Source organism: Brassica oleracea, chromosome C2, assembly GCF_000695525.1.
Source record: "Brassica oleracea var. oleracea cultivar TO1000 chromosome C2, BOL, whole genome shotgun sequence".
NCBI lineage: Eukaryota > Viridiplantae > Streptophyta > Magnoliopsida > Brassicales > Brassicaceae > Brassica > Brassica oleracea.
Genome location: NC_027749.1, coordinates 3,198,306 through 3,223,226, shown reverse-complemented (window position 1 = coordinate 3,223,226; position 24,921 = coordinate 3,198,306). Strand labels below are relative to the sequence as shown.

At 33.5% G+C, this 24,921-nt stretch overlaps 1 protein-coding gene and 2 pseudogenes across 1 annotated transcript; 1 reads left to right on the top strand and 2 right to left on the bottom strand.

Moving 5' to 3' along the window:
• Positions 1-2,624: 2,624 nt before the first annotated feature.
• LOC106323178 lies at positions 2,625-4,836 on the top strand (annotated as a pseudogene).
• Positions 4,837-7,626: 2,790 nt separating this feature from the next.
• On the bottom strand, positions 7,627-10,285 carry LOC106327521 (annotated as a pseudogene).
• A 182-nt stretch (positions 10,286-10,467) lies between these two features.
• LOC106327520 (COP9 signalosome complex subunit 3-like) lies at positions 10,468-13,314 on the bottom strand. Its single transcript, XM_013765680.1, has 11 exons — positions 13,029-13,314; positions 12,672-12,790; positions 12,350-12,596; positions 12,151-12,208; positions 11,966-12,055; positions 11,714-11,779; positions 11,453-11,542; positions 11,201-11,359; positions 10,988-11,109; positions 10,803-10,875; positions 10,468-10,719 (listed from the first exon to the last, which is right to left on the bottom strand). The coding sequence occupies exons 1-11, from the start codon at positions 13,211-13,213 to the stop codon at positions 10,648-10,650; spliced, it is 1,281 nt and encodes a 426-aa protein (XP_013621134.1). The 5' UTR covers positions 13,214-13,314; the 3' UTR covers positions 10,468-10,647.
• Between the last annotated feature and the right edge of the window lie 11,607 nt (positions 13,315-24,921).

The window sequence follows — 24,921 nt, the reverse complement described above, 5'->3', positions numbered from 1 at the left end:
CCTACTTCGGTATTCAGAAAACATGTCCATAACATTGGAATGCGTCATCAGAAGGATCTATGACTGCTCAATCGAGGGGGAGCTTACGTAGTTGTACTCTTTTTACCTAACTATGGTTTTTCCCATTGGGTTTTCCTAGAAAGGTTTTTAACGAGGCAACAAAGACGTTAAGCGAGAGCGGAGAGTGACACCGGTTCCCAAGGGGAGTGTTACGAAACTTAATTTAATACAAGATGGATGATCAAGGGGGAGTGTTATAAGATAAACTTTGAAATGATCCTCCACCCCTTTACCAACTCAAGCACTATGATCATCTACTCATCAAGCACTATGATCATCTACTCATCAAGCACTATGATCATCTACTCATCAAGCACTATGATCATCTACTCATCAAGCACTATGATCATCTACTCATCAAGCACTATGATCATCTACTCATCAAGCACTATGATCATCTACTCATCAAGCACTATGATCATCTACTCATCAAGCACTATGATCATCTACTCATCAAGCACTATGATCATCTACTCATCAAGCACTATGATCATCTACTCATCAAGCACTATGATCATCTACTCATCAAGCACTATGATCATCTACTCATCAAGCACTATGATCATCTACTCATCAAGCACTATGATCATCTACTCATCAAGCACTATGATCATCTACTCATCAAGCACTATGATCATCTACTCATCAAGCACTATGATCATCTACTCATCAAGCACTATCATCACCCACTCATTTACCAAATCAAGCACCATCTTTGATATTTTATGCATTGTTGTTCACTATAAATACCATCACTCATCTCACTCTTTTGTACACTATAAACAAGAACAAGAGTTTATAAGAAAAGAACCATTACATCTTCTTCTTCTTACTTATAATAAACTCTCTCACTTATAGTAGTGTTATTTGCTTCCTACGGGTATTAAATTCTACTCTTATTTAAATTTCTCGATACTATAAATTATAAGTTATTTCATAACAATTTTGTTTTAGTTCACTGAACTGAACTGAACTGAATATAAATTTAGATTAAATAGAATCAGAAAAGTATTGTACAAGGACCAAAATCAAATGCAATATCAATTATAGACCCACTAGAATATAGTCTTACGTTTTAGCCCATAAGGTCTAACTTAATCCTGGATCTTCATTAACTACGATGGGCCTAAAAGATGGAACAGCGAAAATGGATCACGCGGTACATCAAACGTAGGTTTCCGATAGGCATGAGCATTCGGGGTCCCAATCAAGTTTCAGTTTAGTCCAATCGGGTTTCGGTTTTTCGGATTTATCAAAATCAGCCCCATTCGGATTATATGAAAATTCGGTTTGGGACCGGTTCGGGTTCTATCAGGTTCGGGCCAGGGTTAGTAAATCTTCAAAGAACCGGTACAACCCGATGTACTTTCGGGTTCAGATCCCAATCGGTTCTTCGGTTTAAATGTACCTGATTTTTATCTACTTCGTAACCAAAAAATAAGTAAAATCAGTTCTTCGGTTTTAAAATACTTGATTTGTACCTATTTTGTAACCAAAACATAAATAAAACCGGTTAAAAAAAAGGAAAGGAATATCAAATGTGATCATTCAAAATCAAATGAAAGTTAAACATAGTTATTGATCGAAAAAAAAACAAATAAATGAAAACATAAAACGAAAACCAAGTTCTCATGAAATAAAAAAACATTATTCAATGAAAACAAAACCAAAATCTAAAAACTTTAACCTTCAACCATCAATCTTCGTATAATAGATAATTATTTTAGATGTTCAATATATTTTGAATACATATTAGGAATTGAGATCATGTTTGGTACAAGTTATTTTTGAAAATTTTAAATGTTTCGAGTTCTATCGGATATCCATTTAGATTCGGGTTCGGTTCGGATAATACCCATAACCCGATATACCATAAACCAAGATCCATTCGGTATTTATGCCGGGTTCGGATCGGTTCGGATCGGTTCGGATTCATTTTTATCGGATCGGATTCGGTTCGTGTTTTCGGGTTCGGTTTATTTGCCCAGCCCTAGTTTCTGACTTCATCATTTACATGCAAGAGCTTTTCCCTTCCCCATATCAACCGGTCGTTAACCGGTTAATTTGTAGATCAAATTTGGTTTTTTCAAATTATATTTGAAGTTTCTGTTATTATGACTATTGACTAGTTTGTACATACAATAGTTAATTTATAATTGGCCGAAGTCTAACAGAACCGGGCTGAGCTAGAATGGATGCCTAACAAACTGGAGCAATTTGGTTTGGTCAAGACACGTCTATCGTTGTGACGAATAAGTAATACCTGTTCCAGAACATAAACAAAAATATAAATGGGTGTCCACTAACAAATTCAAACACATCACCATGTTCGCGTCTCTGTCTTTACAATTTTTTATAAAATGTCTAAGAGAAACAACATGTAATGATAACGACTTAATGATCGTCTCAACAGCAAGATTCATTCTTATGCGTTGACATTTAAATCCACTAACCATTGTTTATGCAACCCCTCTCTCCAGCTCTATAAATTCATCAAGTCCATTTGATTATATATCCCACAGAGAAAGAAGCAAATAAGAAGACGAAGGAGACGAAGAACTAAAATGGCAGCAAGAAGTTCTTTGGTCCGCTTTGCCTTCGTCTGCATTGTCTTGGCCGTGTTGGTCATGACAGCCGAGTCACACGCCGGGCACCACCATGGTCCGGCAATGGCCCCTGGTATGGCTCCGATGCCACATCATCATACTCCGGCTCCGGCTCCGGCTCCAAGTGCTGCCACTTTCTCCGCATATCCTCAGCTCATCGCTACCGCGTTGGTCGGTGCATTGTCTTTCGTATTCTAAGATGTGTGTTCCATTCTTCCAACTGTTTTCTCTCTTGAGTGCTTTGTTTTTGTTCCATGTTTTCCTTTGAAAGATTGTGATGTTCTGTTTCTATCATAATAATTCCAGTCGATAAATATATTTATCTCTATTTATCATATTTTTTTTTTTTGCTGTACGCTTTTATCATATTTTCCTACTCTGATTCATGACAAATGACTCTCTGAGTTCATACCAAAAAATGACTCTCAGTTCAAGTTTAATTGGAGTAGATTAATGCATCCCAGATTGTAGTATACATGTGAATCTGTTTTATTTTGTAGTGATGAATTAAGCTGACGACATCACAAAAATAATTTAGTATATAAAAGAATTAATCACACGTAAAATAAGAACATTTGTAGATCTAGTATGAATATTAGGGCTGGGTATAATATACGCACCCGAAAAAACTGACCCAAAAATCAGAGTACTGAATCACAAATATCTGAAAGGGTCTTTTTTTAAATCCCAAAAAAACGGAACCCGATCCACACCGATAATTGAATGAGTATCCGAACATATCCTAACATATATATATATATATATATATATAAAATATTATTTATAATTATTTTTATACTAATATTAATATCTAAAATATAAATTATATATCAAATATATTAGTTATTTTGGGTATTTATAGATAGAAATGAATGTTTTTGATATAAAATACCCAAACAACATTATATTCATGGTTATTTTTGGACAAAAATAACCATTTGAACCATGCATATTGAGTATTTTTGGTTTTATTATTTGAAAATAAATTTGAGTAAGTTTAAATATAAAATATCCGAGTCGAATCAAGTATTGGTTACTTCGGTTCTGAATCCAGAAAAACCCAACTCAAACTCGACCTGATTTTTATAATATCCGAATAGGACCATGCATAATGAAAATATCTATGCTAAAGAGTAATTTTAATTTTCTTTTTGGGATTCCTGGGTATATTATTGTTGTCTATCAGTCCAAAATCCAAATTTCTCTTGTATTTTTTGAACATTACTTAGTAATAAAATTCACATATTTATTAAAAAATATTACGGAATGGATTTTTTGCCTAAACAAAAGGATGTAATGCATGCCTTAAACTATAACAATGGGCATGACTCAAGGGTGCATTCATGCGTGTCGTCCTGTCCTCTCCCCTGACTTTGCATCTATCCATTTACCATTTTTATACAGTCTCTCTCTCTCTCTCTCTCTCTCTCTCTTCCCAACTCTTTCTCACCATTTGTACGTATTTCTTTTAGGCCTTTCTAAGCTTCTTCTACTCAGGTAAAATACAATAGGAAACTGAATGAAATAATATCATAGTTGTAATCCAGGCCTTACGATGCAATAATGAGCTCATATAGAAAATAAAGCCCAATAAGTATTAACTTTTACTGGATAAACGGAGCCCAATTAGAGACGCGTTTGGATTCCACGCACGATCGAATACTCTCTTCAGTACATTCATGGGATTGGCCGAACTAGAGCTCGACAGATCCTCGTTGATCTTCAGATGGAGAACAAGATCACCAAAGACATGGCTGAGGAAGAGCTCATCGTTCTTCGTGATGAAGTCTCCAAGTACATGATCGAGGGTGATCTGGTATATTTGCTTTTTCTAGCACGTAGCAAATGTTCATTAGGCCATTGAGAATGCATTTGTGATATTTTGTGTTTGTGTAGAGGAGATTTAATGCGCTTGCTATTAAAAGGTTGAAGGAGATTCAGTGTTACCGTGGGGTAATGCACATCCAAGGGTTGCCATGTAGGGGACAGAGAACTAAGAACAACTGCAGGATCGAACTCTTAAAGGCAAGAAGATTGCAATTGCTGGCAAGAAGAAAGTTTCCAAGTAACCGACACAATCTTCTTGTTCTGTAATGTTCTCTTTTAGTTTGTTTAGTTTCTCTGTTTAAAAATGTGGTTTTGTAATCCCTAAAAACTTGGTTTGAATCAAGAGCCCTTTCTAGATTATCTTCGGCTTTGTTATTTATTACCATTCTTCCATATCTTTCATCATTCTATCATCTTCAGTCCAAACAAAGTGGAAGATTCCACACTGAAGAATAGTCTAGCTGGATTCTAGTATTTTCTAATGTCAAATATGATGAGCTCCTAATCACAGAATATTGGTACATGCATAAAGGAAAAATGAATAATAATAATAACATCAGTAAGAGAACTCACACTAGCTGCTTATATGGCTCATCACACTAACAAAATTTGAGCCACACATGAACCTGTACCAAGACTGCCAATCTTACATGGTTGTTTAACAAGAAGGCCATCATGGAGAACACACAAGATTCTCACATTCTTGGTTCTCTCTATTTGTTTGACATATTTGCATAAACACAGATTCCAATTATATTCATTCAGACAACGTTGTAAACAGAAGATACTATGTAGTGAACAACACACTATCAAGAACCAAGAGAAGAGATGAAATAATAAATGGTAAGTAAGTTGGTATTATATATTACATAAAAGGAAGTAGACACAGTTTGTTCTTGACTAAGACTATCTAACCTTCTTGCCTCGTCTTACTCTAAACCATTCTATCCACAGATTCCAAATCCAACGTATACTAACAGTAATCGCACTCCCAACCACAACGGCCCAAGAAACCCACAAGGGCCACAACCAAGTAGGTATCACACGCTCTGCTTCCCCTCCCGCGTAAGAAGCAACCATCTTCCCAAAAAACAAAGGCCCCAACACTCTTCTCACCACACTATAGAACCCATAAAACGGAGGCGACAAGAGATCGTACACTCTGACAGCAAGCGTCCAAGCGTTCTGACACGCGATGATGACTTCCGCGAGGATCAGGAGGCCCAGGATGGCGCATGCTCCGTGTGAGACGAGGAACCGGCACGTGAGGAAGACGAAGAGGGTGGCTAGGTGGTGGCCGATGAAGAGGACGTCGCTGGGGTAGAAGACGAGGTAGTCGAGGAGGTCGGTGAGGAAGTAGGCGACGCTGAAGTCGAGGATGGTGGATTATGCGGCGTTGTTGGCGGAGGAGAAGGAGATCAGACAGCTGAGGCTTCGGGGCGGATTTGAGGTTTCCAGTTGCGGAAGAGGATGAGCGGTTAGGTAGATGGTTAGGAACATGGTGAAGAAGAGTGGGAGGTTTGGGATGGAGGTTTCTCCGATACCGATCGTAAACCGAAGAAGAAGAAGAATCTACACGGAATGAACGAAGGAACGAAGGAACTCAATCCAGTTATGTTGGATTTGCTTCGTCGAGTTAAATAAAGCCAAACTCGACATGACATGTGTATTATGCATGTTACTTTCATTTTCAAATATCAATTTAAGCAAAAGTAAATAAATAAAATAGTAATACCATATTCTTTGGATTTAGTTTTGGTTTTTCAAGTTCAGCCTTCTAAATTCTGTTCAGGTTTTGGATTGAGAATTGGATTCAGATAGATTTTATAAATATGTTCTGGTTTTCAAAATCATTTCAGATATTTTAAAGTATTTGATTAAAATAGTTATAAAATTGAATATCTGAATTACTTATTTAGGTTGCGAATGTTCATTCCGTATACTAATTTGATTTTTTTTAAAGAAATTTGGGTTTTTGAGTTATGTCGAATATCTGTATAGTTTTAGATCAATTTTAGATAATATTCAATATTCAAAATACCGTAATACAAAAACTATTCTAATAGCTTTACGATTTAGGTATTAAACTCAAATTCAATATGTATATTAAGCTGAGTTGCAAATGTACATATCTACCTTTTCACTCGAATACAAGGTTATATATTGAACCATATCATTTATAAGAAAGCTTACAAAACTTCATATTTCACTTATCGAACAACATACAATAGAATGAGACACACAAAGCTAAACTTAGCTAATCAATCAATCACAGATTCTAATCATGACCAAGGACGCAACTATAACAATTACATCTTTAATTTCCCACTAGTTGCATCTACAATTTGAACCTACATCGAAATTGTTTAAGAATGTCGAAAATACTTATTCTACTAAAAGATAAATACACTTATTAACATTATGTTTGTGGTTTACATAAATTGATATTAACTTTATTATTGAAATCTTTATTAATGATTATTTAGTCTTTTAACACATTTTTACCTAATCATGAAAATAAATTAAGTTAACTTTCACTAGCAAGTTGTACAACCTCTAGAGCTTCAATATTCTCATCAACAAATATTAGATGTTGATCATGACAATTATGTACTAACTTGAAAAGACGTTGAAAGTGCATTTTTACATATGTAAATAGTTCAAGTTAAATATAATAAGATGTTACTTAATATGTTTTTTATGTGAACGTGTATACAAATGTTTTAAGTTCAAATATTCCAGTGTCTAACGTGAGTCTTTTCAAAAATTGATGTTATGTGTATCAATTAAACAAATCTTAATCCTTTTTGCTAATCAATATACATGCAAAGGTTTCCGAGGTTGTTGATAGATAGTCCATATGGCACCCAAGCACAAAGATCACGTAAACAGTGATGTATTGCGTTTGGTAGGTCTAACATTAATCAGTATACTTAGGGACGTCCTTAACAACATCAAAACCAAAAAAAAATCCATCAAAAGGCACTAGACACAATGTTCATAGAAGCAACCCAAAATAACCTTATTTCTATTTGGTACCAAGAGAGAAGGGATCATTGGAATGGTTCAGTGAGGTAAATTGCATATATAGACACATAAACCATTATATAGTAAAATTATATATACACCAAATTGTAAAATATTTATAATCATTTTGTCATATAAACCAATATATCAATTACAAAAATGAAAACGCACATGGTCAAACTCTATTTGAGAAAAGATAAAAACAGATAAGTGTCATTCTTATTTCAAGGAGGGAGCGTAGAGTGCTGGACATGGAGAGATGGTTGTATCTGGCAACTCATTTAAAAAATCAACTGTTGCCACAAGGCATGCAGCTAGCATTTTCTTCTCCAATCGGACAAGCCGTGTGGCAACACGCTTCCTAGGATTCAAACTAGGATCTGCCAACTATTGAGCACGAATTCTATTTAATATCATGCAGATAAAACCAAAAAGAAAATTAGTTCAATATGTTGCAATTACAAAGTCTGAAGATATACCAACGCATCATCTTCTTTCAGAGTAGTAGGGTAGCGAGACAAGCGTCTCATGAAGTAATCAGCAAGCTGATCTAGTACTGCTCTTTCCATGCAAGGGCTCATCTACAAAACAGACTGAGAGTGAAACCTTCATGTGTATAAGTAACATCAGAGACCTCACGAGTTGGGACCGAGACAAGAAAATATCAAAAACACTACTTAAAACAAAAATGGTTTTTGCCAGGTCACTCATAATGTTTGGGACTGAGAGTTAAACCTTTACAAGTAGACCTCACAAGTTGGGACTGAGACAAGAAAATATCAAGACACTATTAAAACAAAATGGTTACTTACTGAACAAACTGGACCTTGGGACGAAATAACTGATTGCGTTTCAGCAGGATCAGACATGTAACCCAATCGCAGGTAGGGAAGCATGTCTTGAACAGCTTCTCTTTCTTTTCCCACACGAACCTGATGTAGATGCGGAAACAAAAAAAAAATCAGGAGAAAACACACACAGTATCCTTGTTGAAACGGGTGAGTAGTCACACTTTCATACCTGGAAAACTTGTTGGGATAATTTTCCTTTCCTTTGAGCAACCAATCTCTTGTCCTGATACTGAGGATCATCAGTACTCAGCGCTGCCTAAAAATCACATAAGATATGTAAGCACTTAGAAAATCACATGAAAAACTACACTGAAGTGTACAGTACGGCACCAAAGTTTCATAATTACCTCAACGATTATTCTATCGTAAGGGTTATCTTCATCAACGAATCCATAGTTCAGAAGCAACTTCGCATTGGGTTGTGGCCCACACCTTGAAACAAAGGAAAAAAGATCAAATCAGTAAGCAAAAGCTAGCAGCCGGAAGCAATTAAGGGTCATAGACGCACCAGGCAACTATAGGATCCCCAGCCTTATATGCCCTATCTACCACGAGTTCAACAGCACCATCAACAGCGGTAAGCAATGCCTTGCAGTTGGAACAGTAGGCCAGCAAGGGAGGACCAAGAGGAACCAAAGCAAACCGACGAGCCAAACTGACATTCTGAGTACAGGAATTAGTCAGCTATAGACTAATAGAGGCAAGATCATATTATTAGCATTGTGAAGGGAAAATACAAGTAGAAAGAAATATTACTTGTAAATGCACCACACAGGACTGAATTGCTGCAAAACAACACAAGTCACTTGATGTAAGTACACCGTTCTCCACATTCCATACAAAAAAACAAGAAAGCTGAAGTCTTAGGTAGTAGCCAAAACACCTGAAACAAAGATCCAGCCATAAACCAGACAGTATCAAGCTCCGAATATTCTCTTTTGATCCCCTCAGCCCTCTCAAGAACTTCTGCCTAGGCCACATGTTATCAACACTGAGAAACCCACCAGACTAGTTTCATCATCCATACACTAACGCAATACCTTGGTCGGGCTGCCAGTTAAGTATTCCAACTCAGCCTCTGACCACAGCAACGGGGACTCCACATCAAGCTGACCTCTTCCTCTTTGACGATCAAGCTCTCTTATATAAGGATACCAAACTGACTTCTTCCCTTGTTTCTTCTCATACATCAAATACAAAGCTAGGCACGCCAGTTCAGACAACTTGTTCGTCGTCAACAGTTCAGCTGTATGATTTAAAGGTTACAGATAAGCTTCAAAAATCACAAACTTTTAGATAGTGGCTCATTACCAATAGTCTCGTTTCCCAGGACTCTCTCGAGTGTGACCACCAAAGAGTTTGGAACTGAAAACGCCACGTCACCCTTCTGTAAATCACAAAACGACAATAAGAAGTGTATAAAACGACGATAAGAACTAGATAAAGTCAAAACACCTGAAGATCTTCACTAGCAGCAACGTAATGTATAGGTTTATGCTTCTGATCATGAGCTTGCACGGTGGCAAACCTTTCTTATCCATCCAAAGCTTCAAATCCTCCGAGTCATCTCCTTTGCTTGATACTTTGCTCTGCCTATCTTCTTCTTTCGGTGAGCCGCCTGCGAGTAAAGTATCTGAGCTCGAAGCTGAACAGCACAAGGTCCTGTGGGGGAGAGGTTGCGGTGAAGAGATTAGATTACGGTTCCTCCACCGAGGAAGTGAAGGAACCCTAGAAAGTGGGATGGGACGAGCTGGAAGAGAGACGCATTTGGTGTGGAAACATGTGGTGACGCCTTCCATCGGAATTAGAGATTCTGGAGATTCCGACTGTTTTCAGGCGGAAAGATTCTCCGGCGGCGATTCTGAGGAGTTTGTTGTGTTTTCTTTCTCAGATGTTTTTTTAATTATTATTGAGGATAAGAGAGGGAAAGGTTGAAAACGAAATGGAGAAGACGAGACGTACGAAAATGATTTTAAGAAAATAAATATCTACGGGGAGCTTGGTGAGAGGGGAAGGCCTTTTAACTTTGGGCTATGGGCCTCAAATTAGCCCAATCAATACACAACGGGGCGACATTCGATTAGAAACATGAAAAATGGCACGCAGTTTATAGCTTAATAAATAAATAAGGATTGCTCTTTACGTTCATTGATCTTCGGGTCCAAAACGATTTTTGTGAGAAAAATATGAAACTTCATCATACCCAACAAAAAAAAAAAGGAACAACGTTGTCCAGATCTTTGAGCAGAGATTTGTTCCTTGAGGTCTTTTGCTGTTTACATGGAGAACTTCTGAGGGACAGTATCAAAATCCTCTCCAAAGTCATACCTTTGCCTTTCCCTTCCGACCTGATAAAAATTTTGTCAACGGTTTAGTCTGAGAAACTCAGGTTCTAGGACAGAACAGTCTATGAAACATGGCATTAAGTTACCTTTCCCAAGTATAAAGGATCACATGACAAGCTCTCATCCATGGCTATGAGATTCTTCGACAGCCCTATAGTCCTGAAAATCATATAAACACAGAGCTTGTTTCGATTCTAATATTCCGGCTAAATAATTAAATCCTCTACCAATTTGGTTTCGTGGCAGCAAAGTATTTGGTTCATAGACATACCTTTGGATGACAGAGTCCATGACTTCTATCATCTCACTGGTTTTGTACTGCTCAGGGTCCTCCAAGAATCTGACCATTCCATCTTTCTGGTTGATAAGAGCATGTATCTGACCATCCTGGATCTGCATGCGTGGTAAGAAAACATGGTTATGTCATATAACAGTTACAGTTGTAAAACAAGCTTCAAAAAATCAAGTACAAAGAATACAGTACCATCTGAAGCACATGCATTTCAGCCTCCTTAGCATTAGCAAGTTGGACCATGTTCGCTATATCTTGAAGCGACAAGGTCAAGTACTTCTGAGTCAATCTCAGAATGTTCCGCTTGTAAAGGGATGACACTGCTTGCTTAACTAATCCAAGGTTATTGTCCTGAAAAATAGGGTGAATGAAGATTATTAATATCAGTACAGAAACTAGGACGATTAATATCATTAGAGAAGTGAGTGTGTAGGGTAGATTTACCTTTTCAAAATCTGAGCTGTGGGCCACAACCACTGCCTGTAGCTCACTGATCTTCCCTTCGTTGTAGCAATTGCCCACTTCAGTGTAAGGCTGACAAAAGGGTGAACGATTAAAATTATAAGCTATATAGAGATCTAGCTAGTATAGGGTACAAAGCAGCTGAGTTCATTGGATTGAACTGAAAATGAGACTAGCCATCATTAAACGGGAAAACAAGTCATCATAGCATAGACAAATGATACATATACGGTTCAAACTTACTATAGACCAGGTCTTGAGGTGCCTCTGAGCTGCTGTAGAAGCGCACTTTGGGAGACTGACACTAAACTGCACAAGTAAAAATAATACAATATTTTAAGAATAGTAACATCAAAAGATAAACCAATGCTTGAAGGGAAAATCGACACAGAATACAACTAGTGAAACCAACATTTACTCAAAACATCCAATGGATCAGACTCATGCAATATGATCACACCCACGACAGAAACAGAACTATAAACACAGCCTTACCTGCCCAGAGTGAATGAGAGTCACCAATACGTACTTTTTGTACGCCTCAAGAGCTATGGCGTTGACACTATGCATTGGAGCAGTGACAACCTGAAAAAAAAAAATACTTCGAAAGAGTTAAAAACAACGCAAAAGTCCATGATGGCAAAAAAATACATGTAAAAAAAATAAATAGAATGCCTTACATTGTAAAGAAGCTCCAATGCTTTCTGGAATTTCTTCTGTCCAATGCATATCATTCCCCTGTCATAAGTGAACAACATATCATAAGAAAAATTACTTCTGTATATTAACATATGGATCAAGGACGAGAATCCAATCTAATGCAAGGACTAATACATTGATTAAAGAAAAGACTGATAGCAAAGAGGGAAACTGGCTTACCCATAGTAGCAATAGAGATAAAAATCCCTAGGCTGGTCAACCTCCAAGATATCATCACTAAGAATGGAAAACCCAGCTTTATAGCACTTAGCCTGCAAACACAGCTGAAGACAATCCGGATGCAAAGCAGTCAAACGTTTGGTGGAGACCTGAACCTTACGAACAGCTGACAACAGTGGCGCCACCCCTCGTAAGGGATCTTCGAGCTCCAAGACTCTGTCTTTGAATCCCTTACAAAGAGACACAACTGCAACAATCAAAAATAATAACAAACATCATCATCACACCATCTCCCCCTAAAGATAAGAGTGTGAGTGATTACATTTGTCGCTCGCTAAACGAATCTGCTCAGCATCGCAAGAAGTAATGAACCGAGCGATTAACAGAACCACTTCGGAAGCTTTCTCCTTCGACATTGGACCACCACACGTGAGAACATCGCTGGAACAATCAAACAATACAACGAGTTTACAAAATCAGCTCTAAGAGTACCATTTTAGTAAACCTGAGATTGAACAGAATCTCAGCTCTCGGGAGGAAGAATATCAATGTACAAGTGATTATATACGATTATCATCTATCCGGTACAAACCGGTTATCACTAAACCAAAATCTAATGTGTAAACTACATTCTCATCTCTAATAGTACCCAAACAAATCAGAGTAGAGTGAAACTCACAGGAGATAGAGGTAGCCGAGAGAATGTTTCGAAGGGTCGAGCTGGTCGAGAGTAGAGAGCTGAAGATCCGAGTCGGCTCGGAGCGTCTCCTCAGCTCCTTTGAGAATACGGTGGAGTGCGGATAAGTCCCCGGAGCTCGCTGATAGGCCCTGGATTGAGGTTATCAGATTCTCCGTCGAGCTCATGCCTCCGATCGTTATAGATATTTCCGATGAGCACAAACCCTAATCGATCGCCTGTGTCTCTCTCTCTCTCTCTCGATGTAAATTACTCTAACTGTTTGATTAATTATCTCTGGATCTTTCTCCATAAATATATGCTCTCAAGAAAAAAAAGCAAAATGGGGATACTCTGACTGAACTAGAGGCTCTTGATATTAGATGGCTCGTTAGTCCAAACGCCTAAACCGGTTTCTAACCGAAAATCGGATACTATCGGATCGGTATGAACCCCTCGATATTGTTCGGTTTGAGCCACATACTCGGAATGAGCCAGAGGCTCTCGGCATAAGTCGACTTACTGATCCAATCCAACATTCTGAATCGTAATACAATTACAAAGCTCTGGTTTTTATCGATTGGTTTGTGTTTTGGTTTTGATGCTTTTTGATAGGAAGAAGAGGTTACGCAGGCTACTGCTGAAGATTGGGTTGTTGTGTGTCTCTACAAAGATGGGTTTGGTTTTTTTTTTTTTGAAATAGTCCTTACTGATCTTATTACGTGGTTGGTAACACTAACCTTTTGTTCATTTTTTTTTTGTTTGAATCTGATAGTTTCGCGGAGTGTGGCTTGTTGTTGGGTTGTCTAGACGAAATGTATTAGCTACCAAAACGTCGTCGGTTTAGAGGATCGTGTTTTGACTCTTTACAGACGCGAGGGGAGAGACTTGAAAAGAAGTGAAAGAGAGAGTGTGGAGAATTTATTGAAACGGAGTTTTACAGCACTAACCACGGTTAACTACGAGTGGTTAAAACGAGGGGTCAAAATTTAATGAGAGAACCTGTGGGTCCTATTTTTAACAGCGGCTACATAATGCGCTATGCTCACTTGAGCTCAAAATAATCAAATAGGATAATCAACAGGGCAATAAGTAACATGATATAGTTACAGATGCTTTTCATAAAGATGCAATTTCTGAGAGTGGTAGGGAAAAAACCTAGCATAGATGTGAAACAGTTTTGTAATATGTTAAGGGCTACCAAAGAACCCATCTACAAAAGATGTAGAGAATGACTTCTAGATTATCTTTAGCAAATAGAATGGTAACAATTTTTTTTTTCTTTTTGAACACATAGGATGCTGATAATTAAAAGTGATTTTTAGTTAGGGTGGTTTTGTAAAAATATAAAGACAATAAATAATTTAATGCAATCAATAGTAAAAAAATCACTTCCACGACGAGAATACGGAATTAGCTCAAACAATTGTTAACAGTGAACAATAGAACATATATTATTTTTATATGATCATAAATAATAGGTCAACAATCAATTATAATACCGACACAGAGAATATAAAATAAATAACAACGGGATGAAATTAATCATCTGATATTAATATGGGGATGTCATTTTTAAAAATTAACCAAGAGTGGTGCTCTACTTGGTTGATTCACTTTTTGGGTCTAGTCACGGCAATGTTCGCTCTCCTCGCATCCTTTTTGGTAATGATTGATTTCCTGTTTCTTGCAGATCTTAGGGTGTAGTGTATCACAAGCTAAACCGTGATCTTTATTAAGGGTAGGATAGTCTATGGTTCTTGCAGCCTCTATCTTGGTTGCTGCAAAAGCCAAGAACACCACCAAAGCCAGAGAGACGATAACTTTGATACTTTTGGACATCCCCATATTATTAATAATTTGTTATTTTTTATGTTCCAAATAAATTAAATAAATAAATAGTTTATAAAAGAAACTCCAACTAGGAGCTCAATTATTTTCTATTTATTTATTTGATTTATTTGTATTTGGAATTTTCTCCGTGTGATTATGAATAAGAGGTTATTGGTGCTTATATAGCAGAGAAAAAGATATATTTCAGTTAGTAATTTTTGGATGCTTTGAAAATTATTTTTAGATGATGAATAATGAGTAACCACATAGTTTTTAGTAAACGGATGTTTTTAGTATAAATTAGTTGGATGCTATTTTAAAATTAATGGTTTATCCGCGCTCTGCGCCATATATTTTTTTATAAAGTACATTGTTGTTTTAGAATTATTTTATATTGCTTACAGTTATTTTATTAACCGTTCTTTTATATATTTTTATTGTAAATAACTGTTTCCATATTTTTATAATTAGGTTCTTAGTTATTTTAGGATTATATTGTTGTTAGATAAATCTTCATGGCCGTGACTAGCTAAGAGAATGTGATGTTGTTGATTAATAATTCTAAGAGTAGTTAAACAATGTGAATTATTGTGCTAATATTTTTAAGTATAATGTGGGGGTGGACATTTGGGTATCCAATCAAATTCTATTGAAATTTAGACTTTTTAGGTTTAAAAATTTAAATTTTAATTGCATATCTATTAGTTTTGGTTCAGATTCGGTTCAGACATTTTTGGAGTTAGTTACCCTCTTAAATTATGTAAAATTTGTTTGAAAATTAAACCGTATTTTAAGATCTTCAAAATTTCAAAACTAAAATTAATACATATAATTTTAATAATGTATGACTAAATATCTAAAATTAATATGAAATTAGTTCGGTTGAATATTTAAGTGGAAAACTCTTATCTATTTCAGTGTTTTAAGTATTTTTTTACTATTCTTAAATATTTACTTTTGGTTATTTTTGGTTATTTCAAATATTTTTGACAATTTCAAGTATTTAAAATATCTTTTGGCTATTAGATCTAAAATTAACTATTATGTTTAAATACATAATTATGATTCGGATATTTTGAATACCCGAAATATTTTAGTTCATGTCGGGTTCAGTTCCGGTACAAATTTAATATATCTTTTTGGGTTAGATTCCTAGTTTAATGTATACCTTTTATTCTCTTTTTTTTTTTATTCTCTCTCTTTTGTTGTGTATAATGTGAAGCGATGAGAATACATATCATAGTTGGCCGCAGTGGCAGACCCAGGAAGCTATCAATGTAAAAGGAAAAAACTTCTAAAGGTGTCAGTAGTGGGAATCAAAGCTGGGTTAAGGAATGTCACTAAGGGGACTTACCAACGGAACTAGTGAAATTTTAATGTTTATCCATACAAATACGTATTAATCCAGATTCAAGGAGTGTCATGTGACATCCCATCTTCTTATGTAGGTCCGCCATTGGTCGGGGGACTAAACTAAATGCATGGAAGGAGGGATGGAGGGAGAGACGTGATGTAAGTGAGATCTTTGGGTGATACAAGGAATATCAAAGTGTGGTAGAGAGGTTTAGAGAAGCCGGTGGAGATATATAGAACCATACCTTCATAATCGTACGTGCGGCAAAGACGAGACTTGTCATGAGGTTGACTCCTCATCAACCATCAATACAACTCCCTCATGGAATACGTCTATGTAGATATGACTATTCTGGTTAACTCAATGCAGCACCCATCTAGTTGTATCTGAATTGACGTAAATCGATTTTGTAAGGAAAATAACTCATTTATTAAGAAAAATAGCCAAGAAACAATTATAGTGTAATGTTTTGCACTTTGTTCTATTTATTTCTAACGTCATGAATCATATGATCGTATGAGCTCAACCAAATAAATTATTATTTTAGAACATGGTTTTAATGAAGGCAGTGCCGGTCCTGAGATATTTCGGGTCCAATACGAAACCAAAAATGTGGGCCCAAAATGACAATAAAAATTTTAGTTACGAAATTAAAAGTAAATTTACAATATTTTCAAGATTGAAAAAGTTTATCAATCCTAGAAATTATCTATTTACTCTTTTTATATTATAGACTAATGAAAAAAATATTCAAGGTTTTATTATGTTGCAATTTGATTAGGATCCATTCTTACATTTGTTACAAAAAAACAGTATAAATTGTAAGCTTTCAAGTGTATAAAATTATAGGCCCCATACCAATGTTTCTTGAGTATCTGCTCAAGACCGGGCCTGAATGAAGGACCCTTAAATGAAAATGAGTTGACCAGAAGAAAGTGATTCATCGGATTCTATTTTAGACATCTATGTCTCGCAATTATCTCGTGATTCACATTGCAACATGAATATTACATGTTTGATTCCACTCAACAAGTATGATATCTTCTACAAAAAAAAAAGTGCGAAATGATATAGTTGTAAAACGTCGAGCTTTTTACCTCCGAATCTTGGTCTTTTAATTCTTGAAGAGAGTTCGTTAGGTCAACCGAAAACGATCATGACTATTTTATTAGAAGTCTTTGGTTCGAATAACTATCAAGACAAAACTAATATTATATGGTGTGGTTTCAGGTTTACAAAGATTCTGAGGTTCGACTCAAAACCCTTTTAGTATTGAAAGAAATGTCGAGCTTCTTCTGTTTACAAAACATGTCGTCAGTTGTTTGTATAAGCATAATAAAGTCAATTGATTAGTAAACATCAGATCGACTAACAAAAGAAAAAGAGATTAGTAAAAATCAACCAGATCAATGTGTAGTTTTTTTTTAGAACAGATCAATGTGTAGTTGTTACATTAATATCGTTGTTTTGTGACAAATCAGGATTCAAAACCGTAATACTACTCATCTATGATTCTAAATACGACCACAGTAACGTCGACCTCAGAAAAGCCAGTCGTAATGTCCGGTCAACTTAATAAATTTGACAATTGATAATTATTTTAGAACGATATAAATGTATTGAGATCTATGAAAAAAATGTTATATGGTTGATAAGTATTTGTATTTGAAATTTTGAGGATTGAATTTAGTCATTACATATCAGTGGTTCAGCTCACTACACGTTTGCACCTATAATTTTATATACGATATAAAAAGATGACGAAAATTTGCATAAGCAAAACTAAACTAAACTATGGGAGATAACATCAAATAATAAAAGATTAACACATATAAAAGAAACAAATAAACGCTCAAAGAAAAATGATGAAGGTGGCAAAAGGAACACAACTTGCACCAAACATCTTAGGACTTGTAACTTTGTCGATTTTGAAATTTGAAAAGGATAATAGAAGACAGTGATACATGATTATGCGTGTGATCGAATATTTCAAATGCATATTTGGCGGCAGAGATTATATACTTAATTGGTTTGCTTCAATCTTAAAGCTCCATGGCGCAAGCAAATATCATGCCTAATTAATGATTCTAGAATTTTTAACCGCGCTACGCGCGGATAAGATATACTATGTATTTCTTAATTCTAAAAAAAATAATATATAACATTGTATTACATTATTTAAAGAATATAAAATAAGACTACATAACATAAATATATTTTTAAAATTTTCTTTGTTGAAATCATTATGTTGTTTGTTTGTTGTACTTGATTCACATATTTGCATAGATATTTGTGATAGATGAATAACTATATTTTATTATCAGTAAATAATATATATTTATTATATAATATAAGAAAAATGAAATTATTTACCTTTCAAACAAACTTGTCTCATGTTGGGGACTCGGTTATAGACATATCATATTCGAAGGAGACATTTTTACAGTTATCAATTTTCTTAACAGTCAAGAAACAAATCTGAATATCAAAACAATATCTCATACGATCTGTTTGTGGAATAACTGCTCTGAAGAAATTGAATTTAGGCATAAAAAAACTGGAAATAGATGTGCAGATATGTTATCTAAGTTATCTTTACAAAGTACTATTCATAGTTCATATATCATTTATGTTCATCCTATTTTTTTGTTCATTTTTTTTCTTAAACATCTTGAAATAACTGATGATAATTAATAATAAACTTTTGGCTAGCAAAAAAATCAAATTTGTCTAATTATCGCTTAAATATTTTATTAATATTGTCTAAGAAGCTTTCAAGTGATATCATAGTTTAATTTTTATTAGTTTTTTTTTGTTAATTTTTAGAGTTTTTTGTATTTAAGATTTTTCCATATTAAGCTTCTATTTCTTTCACACGAATTGATATATATATATCATAAAAATTACCATCAAATCAGTTTTACTTATTTATTATTTTGTTTTTATTGATATACACTTTTTAAATAATTTAATTTAAAATAAAATTATATATTAATTTACCGTATTCTAACAATTTGATTGATTTAATTAATTTACTTTGGTGGATAACTTAAAAAAAATTCATATAAACCGGGGAAAGCAATCTTATGTTGTTATATTATATTTATTTGTGTATATAGAATCTATATATAATGCTAGTGTAATAAAGAAAGAACATTATTTTTTTTGTAACTTCAAAAGGATACATTATTACAATTTGAAATTAATCAAAATTGAATAAAATGGTAATTAAATATTTGTAAGTCTAATTGTTTTTTTATCTTGTTTAGTTGGATTCTCATGAAAAGAAATCAATAGGTTAAACAAATGTTTCAAAAAAATTTGTGTTATTATTTTGTCTATAAATTACAAAATTTATTGAATTGATATATTTAATTATTGCATCCTTAAATAATATTTTACTAAGACATTAGAGAACTATGTTTTGAGTTGTTTTGTCAAAATTGTACAAAAATCTATGCTTTTTCATATTTGTCACAAAAATTTATATGTTAAATTTACTTTTAAAAAATTCTTAACTTTGTCACGAAAACAAAAATCTATTCATTTTCATATTTGTCAATGTTCTCACACTTTCAAAGAATAAATTAGCTTAGTCACTTACTTATTTTTTTTTTACAAAACAAAGTATCGGAGTCTTGAAAGTTGAATTCATATTATTGTAACTTTACATAAGAATTTGCGATTACATACTTAGTGATTCTTGTATATGTGTCCAAGAAAGTTTTAATGGCTTAGTGGTAATTGCTCTATTTTTATGTCATACTAACCCGGGTTCGATCCTTTCCTCCGCATTGTTTTTTCATTTTTTACGAAAAGTAAATGAGATGACGTGACAACTTCGGACTCTCTGATTGGTTGATTTTCCTATCCTACGTGGACACCATCTCCATGGCTTATATTCCCCTTTTAGTATTGTATTGATTCTTGTATATGTGTCCAAGAAAGTTTCAATGGCTTTGTGGTAACTGCTCTATATTTATGTCACACTAACCCGGGTTCGATCCTTTCCTCCGCATTGTTTTTTCATTTTTTACGAAAAATAAATGAGATGACGTGGCAACTTCGGACTCTCTAATTGATTGATTTTCCTATCCTACGTGGACACCCTCTCCATGGCTTATATTTGCCTTTTAGTGAAGCTTCTTCGAGTCATCATAAGAAATTTAAAAACTCACTTTCCACCGAAGAAGAAGATATAGTTCCCGCAATTGGTTCTTCATAGTTTTGCCTATCTGTATTTGTTCACATTATCATACATTTTGGAGTTTTAGGTTTCATATATCTTTAACTGACTTTCTATTATTCTTATTCGCAGAAGATGAAGTTGATGGTAAAGAAGATAAATCTCCATTTTTTTGTCGCTTGTTGGTGATAAAGATGAAGAACAAGAAGTGTGATTGGTGTTTTCTTTTTATTTATTTTTGGGATTAGCATATTTGATTTGGTATTGGTTTTATTTAATTTTAGATTCAGAAAACTAAAGCATTTGTTATGAACTTATGAGTTATAATATTTGGATTCAGCAACTAATGTATTATTTATTTTTAAAATGTTTAGAGTCTAACAAAAGTAAATAAACTAGTGTTTTGATCCAATTAAAATTTTCAACTAACAAGTGTATTGCTTTATCCAGTCCAATCCTCGACTAAACTCATTTACTGATGCGTCATGAAACTGATAAAGCGTCATGAATCATGTCTTGAAGCGTTCAGGAGTCATATGTCCGTTTGTAATTATACGTCCTGCGGGCTGATCCGCAAAGGCCTACATGTTTTGCGGTACGGGTTTGGTCAGCCATTTTGAAGACCGCAGCCCGCGCGGGCCTGACCCGCTGTGACCCGCTCGAAGACGAGCCCGCTGCGGTGCGGGACGGAATGGGACGGATCAACCTGTTTGACATTCCTACCTTTTAGTATGGTATTGTTTTTTTCATTTTTTACGAAAAAATAAATGAGATGATGTGGCAACTTCGGACTCTCTGATTGGTTGATTTTCCTATCCTACGTGGACACCCTCTCCATGGTTTATATTTGCCTTTTAGTATTGTATATTCTTAACTTTGTCACGAAAACAAAAAACTATGTTTTTTCATATTTGTTAATGTTCTTTCACTTTCAAAGAATATATTAGCTTAGTCACTTACTTGTTTTTTTTTACAAAACAAAGTATCGGAGTCTTGAAAGTTGAATTCATATTATTGTAACTATACATAAGAGTTTGTGATTACATACTTAGTGATTCTTGTATATGTGTCCAAAAAAGTTTTGATGGCTTATTGGTAACTGTCTTATATTTACGAAAAAATAAATGAGAAGACATGGTAACGTCGGACTCGTCGGACTCTCTGATTGGTTGATTTTCCTATCCTATATGGACACTCTCTCCATGGCTTATATTTGCGTTTTAGTATTGTATATGATTTATTTTAAATGATGAAAATGGCAAAAAATATACACTAACCTTATAATGAATAATTTTTCTTTTACAATAAGTATAAAATACACCGTAAACTTTATTTGTGATATGTTGCTTTCCCATAAAATCAATATTTGTTACTAAGATGTAATTATTTATCAGTTCCTAATTAACGATAATAGTTAATAGCTAAAAATATTTTGATGTCAGAGCTAATATGGGATACACTACTATACCTGAGAAATCAGTTTACAAAAATATAATCTTAATATATAAGACTTGGTTCTTCAAAGTTGCTAATTAACATGATCGCGACATGTGTCAATATATTTTCTAAGATTATGACATGTGTCAAAAATATGATATCTTTTTTTTTATGATTTAAAAAAGATTTAGAAAATAAAAGTTATTATTACAAAAATATTATTATAAGATTCTTTTTAAGATTTTAGAAAAAGACAATTACTATAACATAGTTTTTTACAATTAGATATTGTTAAAATTATTGGATACTATTTCATTTTTTAGAAATCCTAAACAACTAAATAATTGTAAAAAGTTATTTGAAAGTAATTTTTCTTTTTTTTTGTTAAAAAATATAATTTTCGTTTTTAAAAATACTAAAGAAATAAAATTGTAAAATAAAATATTAACTTTAAAAAATATATAAAACAAAAACGAATTATAAAATCTTACGAGTACAAGAAATTATTTAATAAAAATCATAAAGTAAAACAAACTATAAAATAAGTAATGTTTCTTTTTAAAAAGACTAAACAGAAGAAAATTGTAAAAATGTTCTTATTATTTAATTATAAAATAACAAGAAAATTTTTAATGAAAAATATTAAAGAAAAAATAATTCTAAAACAAGTAAGTTTTCTTTTTTAAAAATCTAAATAAAATAAAACTGTAAATTAATTTTCTTATAAATAATTAACTTTCCTTTTTCATAGGTAATTTTGTGTTAAGAAAATTATAAACCAAAATAACTTTTTCATGTGCCAATAAAAAAATTAGATTGTTAATGTTTCAATTAAAACCTGCCATTATGTGAAAATAACTTTTTTTTCCTTAAAATCATAAATAAAAGAGATTTGTAAGATAATTATTCATTTTTTAATCTTGACCAAATATTTTTTTTTAAACTGACAAAAGATAATTGTAAATGTCTATTTAATAGTAATTTTATAATTTAAAATTAGGATGTCGTTATGATTGCTATTTATATGCGTTTGGTCATACGAAATTAATACACATGTTTGATCATACGAAAATCAAACTCATTTTGATATATATTTTCATGTTTGGTCATAAGAAATAGATTATTATTATTGTCACCGTAAATGATTTTATATGTATTTTTCAAAAAAAAAATCAAGTTTCATCGTCATCTTATTACATTTTTCGTTTTGACTATGTAATATTTTTCTACTTCATTTTTAATTAAAATGTTATCATGGAAATATATCATTAAGAAATAATGAATTAGTAAAATTATTAAGCATTAGATAACTTTAATAAAATATTAAACTATTACATAAGAAAGTGTATGATATTGTCATTGACTCGATTGGCTTTATTTAACTTTCAATTTTTTTTTTCATTTTCTTAATTCGGGTTGGATTGAGTTTAAATTTATAGGTACGAGTGTTTTCTCTAGCACTAAGTAGAAACTTGATAAAAATGAGTATGAGTGTTTTCTGTATTAACTGGAATTTATGTGTAAAAACGAGTTCTTAAAATACAAATATTAACTGGAATTTATGTGTAATAACGAGTTCTTAATTATAAAATAAGTCCCACACAACATATGCAAAAACAAACTTACAAGTATAATAAAATGATTTATTGCTTTTTTTAAACGTAACTTTTATTTTCTTTATTAAATTAAAACATCAAACAAAACCCGTAGCTATGTTCCAAATGATTAGACTTTTCAAGTATTTGATCGATTAATAGGAAACTAGGTGATAACCCGCGCCCTGCGCGGGGTATTTCACTCGGTGATTTAATGTTTGAAATCAAAAATAGAGTATGTATTTGCAATATATAATTGATGAAGTAGGACTTTATATCAATGGAGGAAAGTTTCAAGAATGGTAAAAGCATATTTAAACAATAGAAGAACTCTCTTATAACTAAAAAGCTCATTTATTATTAAGATGCATAATTATAAAATTTATCATAATAGTTCTTAAGTAAGATGTTGAAAGCCAAAACAAAAATATAAATGTAAATAGAATACTAATTAAACGAAAAAATCTTCAATTCAATAGACACTCCAACATTAACTTCAATTTGCCGGCATAGGAATTCTGTGACCATAGAAGCAGAAGAAGATACAAATTAGGGCACTCTATTTTCTTATCGCCAACCAAGAAACACATGCAAGTATTAATTTAGAAGATACTTACTTCGATCTGAAGTTTGGTATTTCTGCCATGTCATGATCAAATAAGACTTGAGAAGAGCTTTCTAAGTTAGTGATATATCTGAAACCACCTAAATAAGAAGTATAAAATACATAAGATATTTTAATCTGCAAAATATGCAATATTAGATAGCTAACCTTCTCCCCAATGGATTCTCCATGATCTCAAAACACAGACATTCACTGGAGCACGTGAGTTAAGGTTGTATTCATTCAAAGTCACTGCTTCCTTTCCATAGGCAACACACTTTAAGTGTTTTAACCTGTAATTCATTTGGTGAGTTAGCATATTGATATATATGAAAACTAAGATCTGTTTCTCAAAACAAAATATGAGTAAAGTCAGAAGTTCAAACTCTGTGTTAACCAAAGTGAACTCCATCCTGGTATTCTGATAAGAAAATATCTCGCCAGGTCCTAGTTCTTCAAGTTGTTGCACTCCCCTACAACAACCATAGCTCCACAAAGGTCTACACAAATAATGGAAATAAGATGAAGATTGTTAGCTGAACCATCTTACACGACCGAGTTAAGTAACTAATCAAAAACGAAACAAACTTATACATAACATACCAATACAGTACATTGGATGTGACAACCCTTTCAGTATTGTATTAAAGTTCGCAAGGATAAGAAAATTAGAATCACTCGGTATCTAAGAATATTATGTTTCTAAATAATCTATATAAAACATTAAATTTAATGATCTTTGCCATAACTGTAATTTTTATTAAACTTATGATACCATGTGAGAGAAAGGAAATAACTAAATGTGAAAGTTTACTTCGTATTCAACATTTTGCGAATATTGAACATTAATATTTATATAGAAACACTATATATCCCCTATATAAATT

Coding starts and splice junctions, on each gene's coding strand:
- LOC106327520 (XM_013765680.1), bottom strand. CDS start 13,213: ATGAGCTCGACGGAGAATCTGATAACCTCAATCCAGGGCCTATCAGCG. Junction 10,876..10,987: donor ATGGACTCTGTCATCCAAAG/GTATGTCTATGA, acceptor TATGATTTTCAG/GACTATAGGGCTGTCGAAGA. Junction 10,720..10,802: donor ATCCTTTATACTTGGGAAAG/GTAACTTAATGC, acceptor AATTTTTATCAG/GTCGGAAGGGAAAGGCAAAG.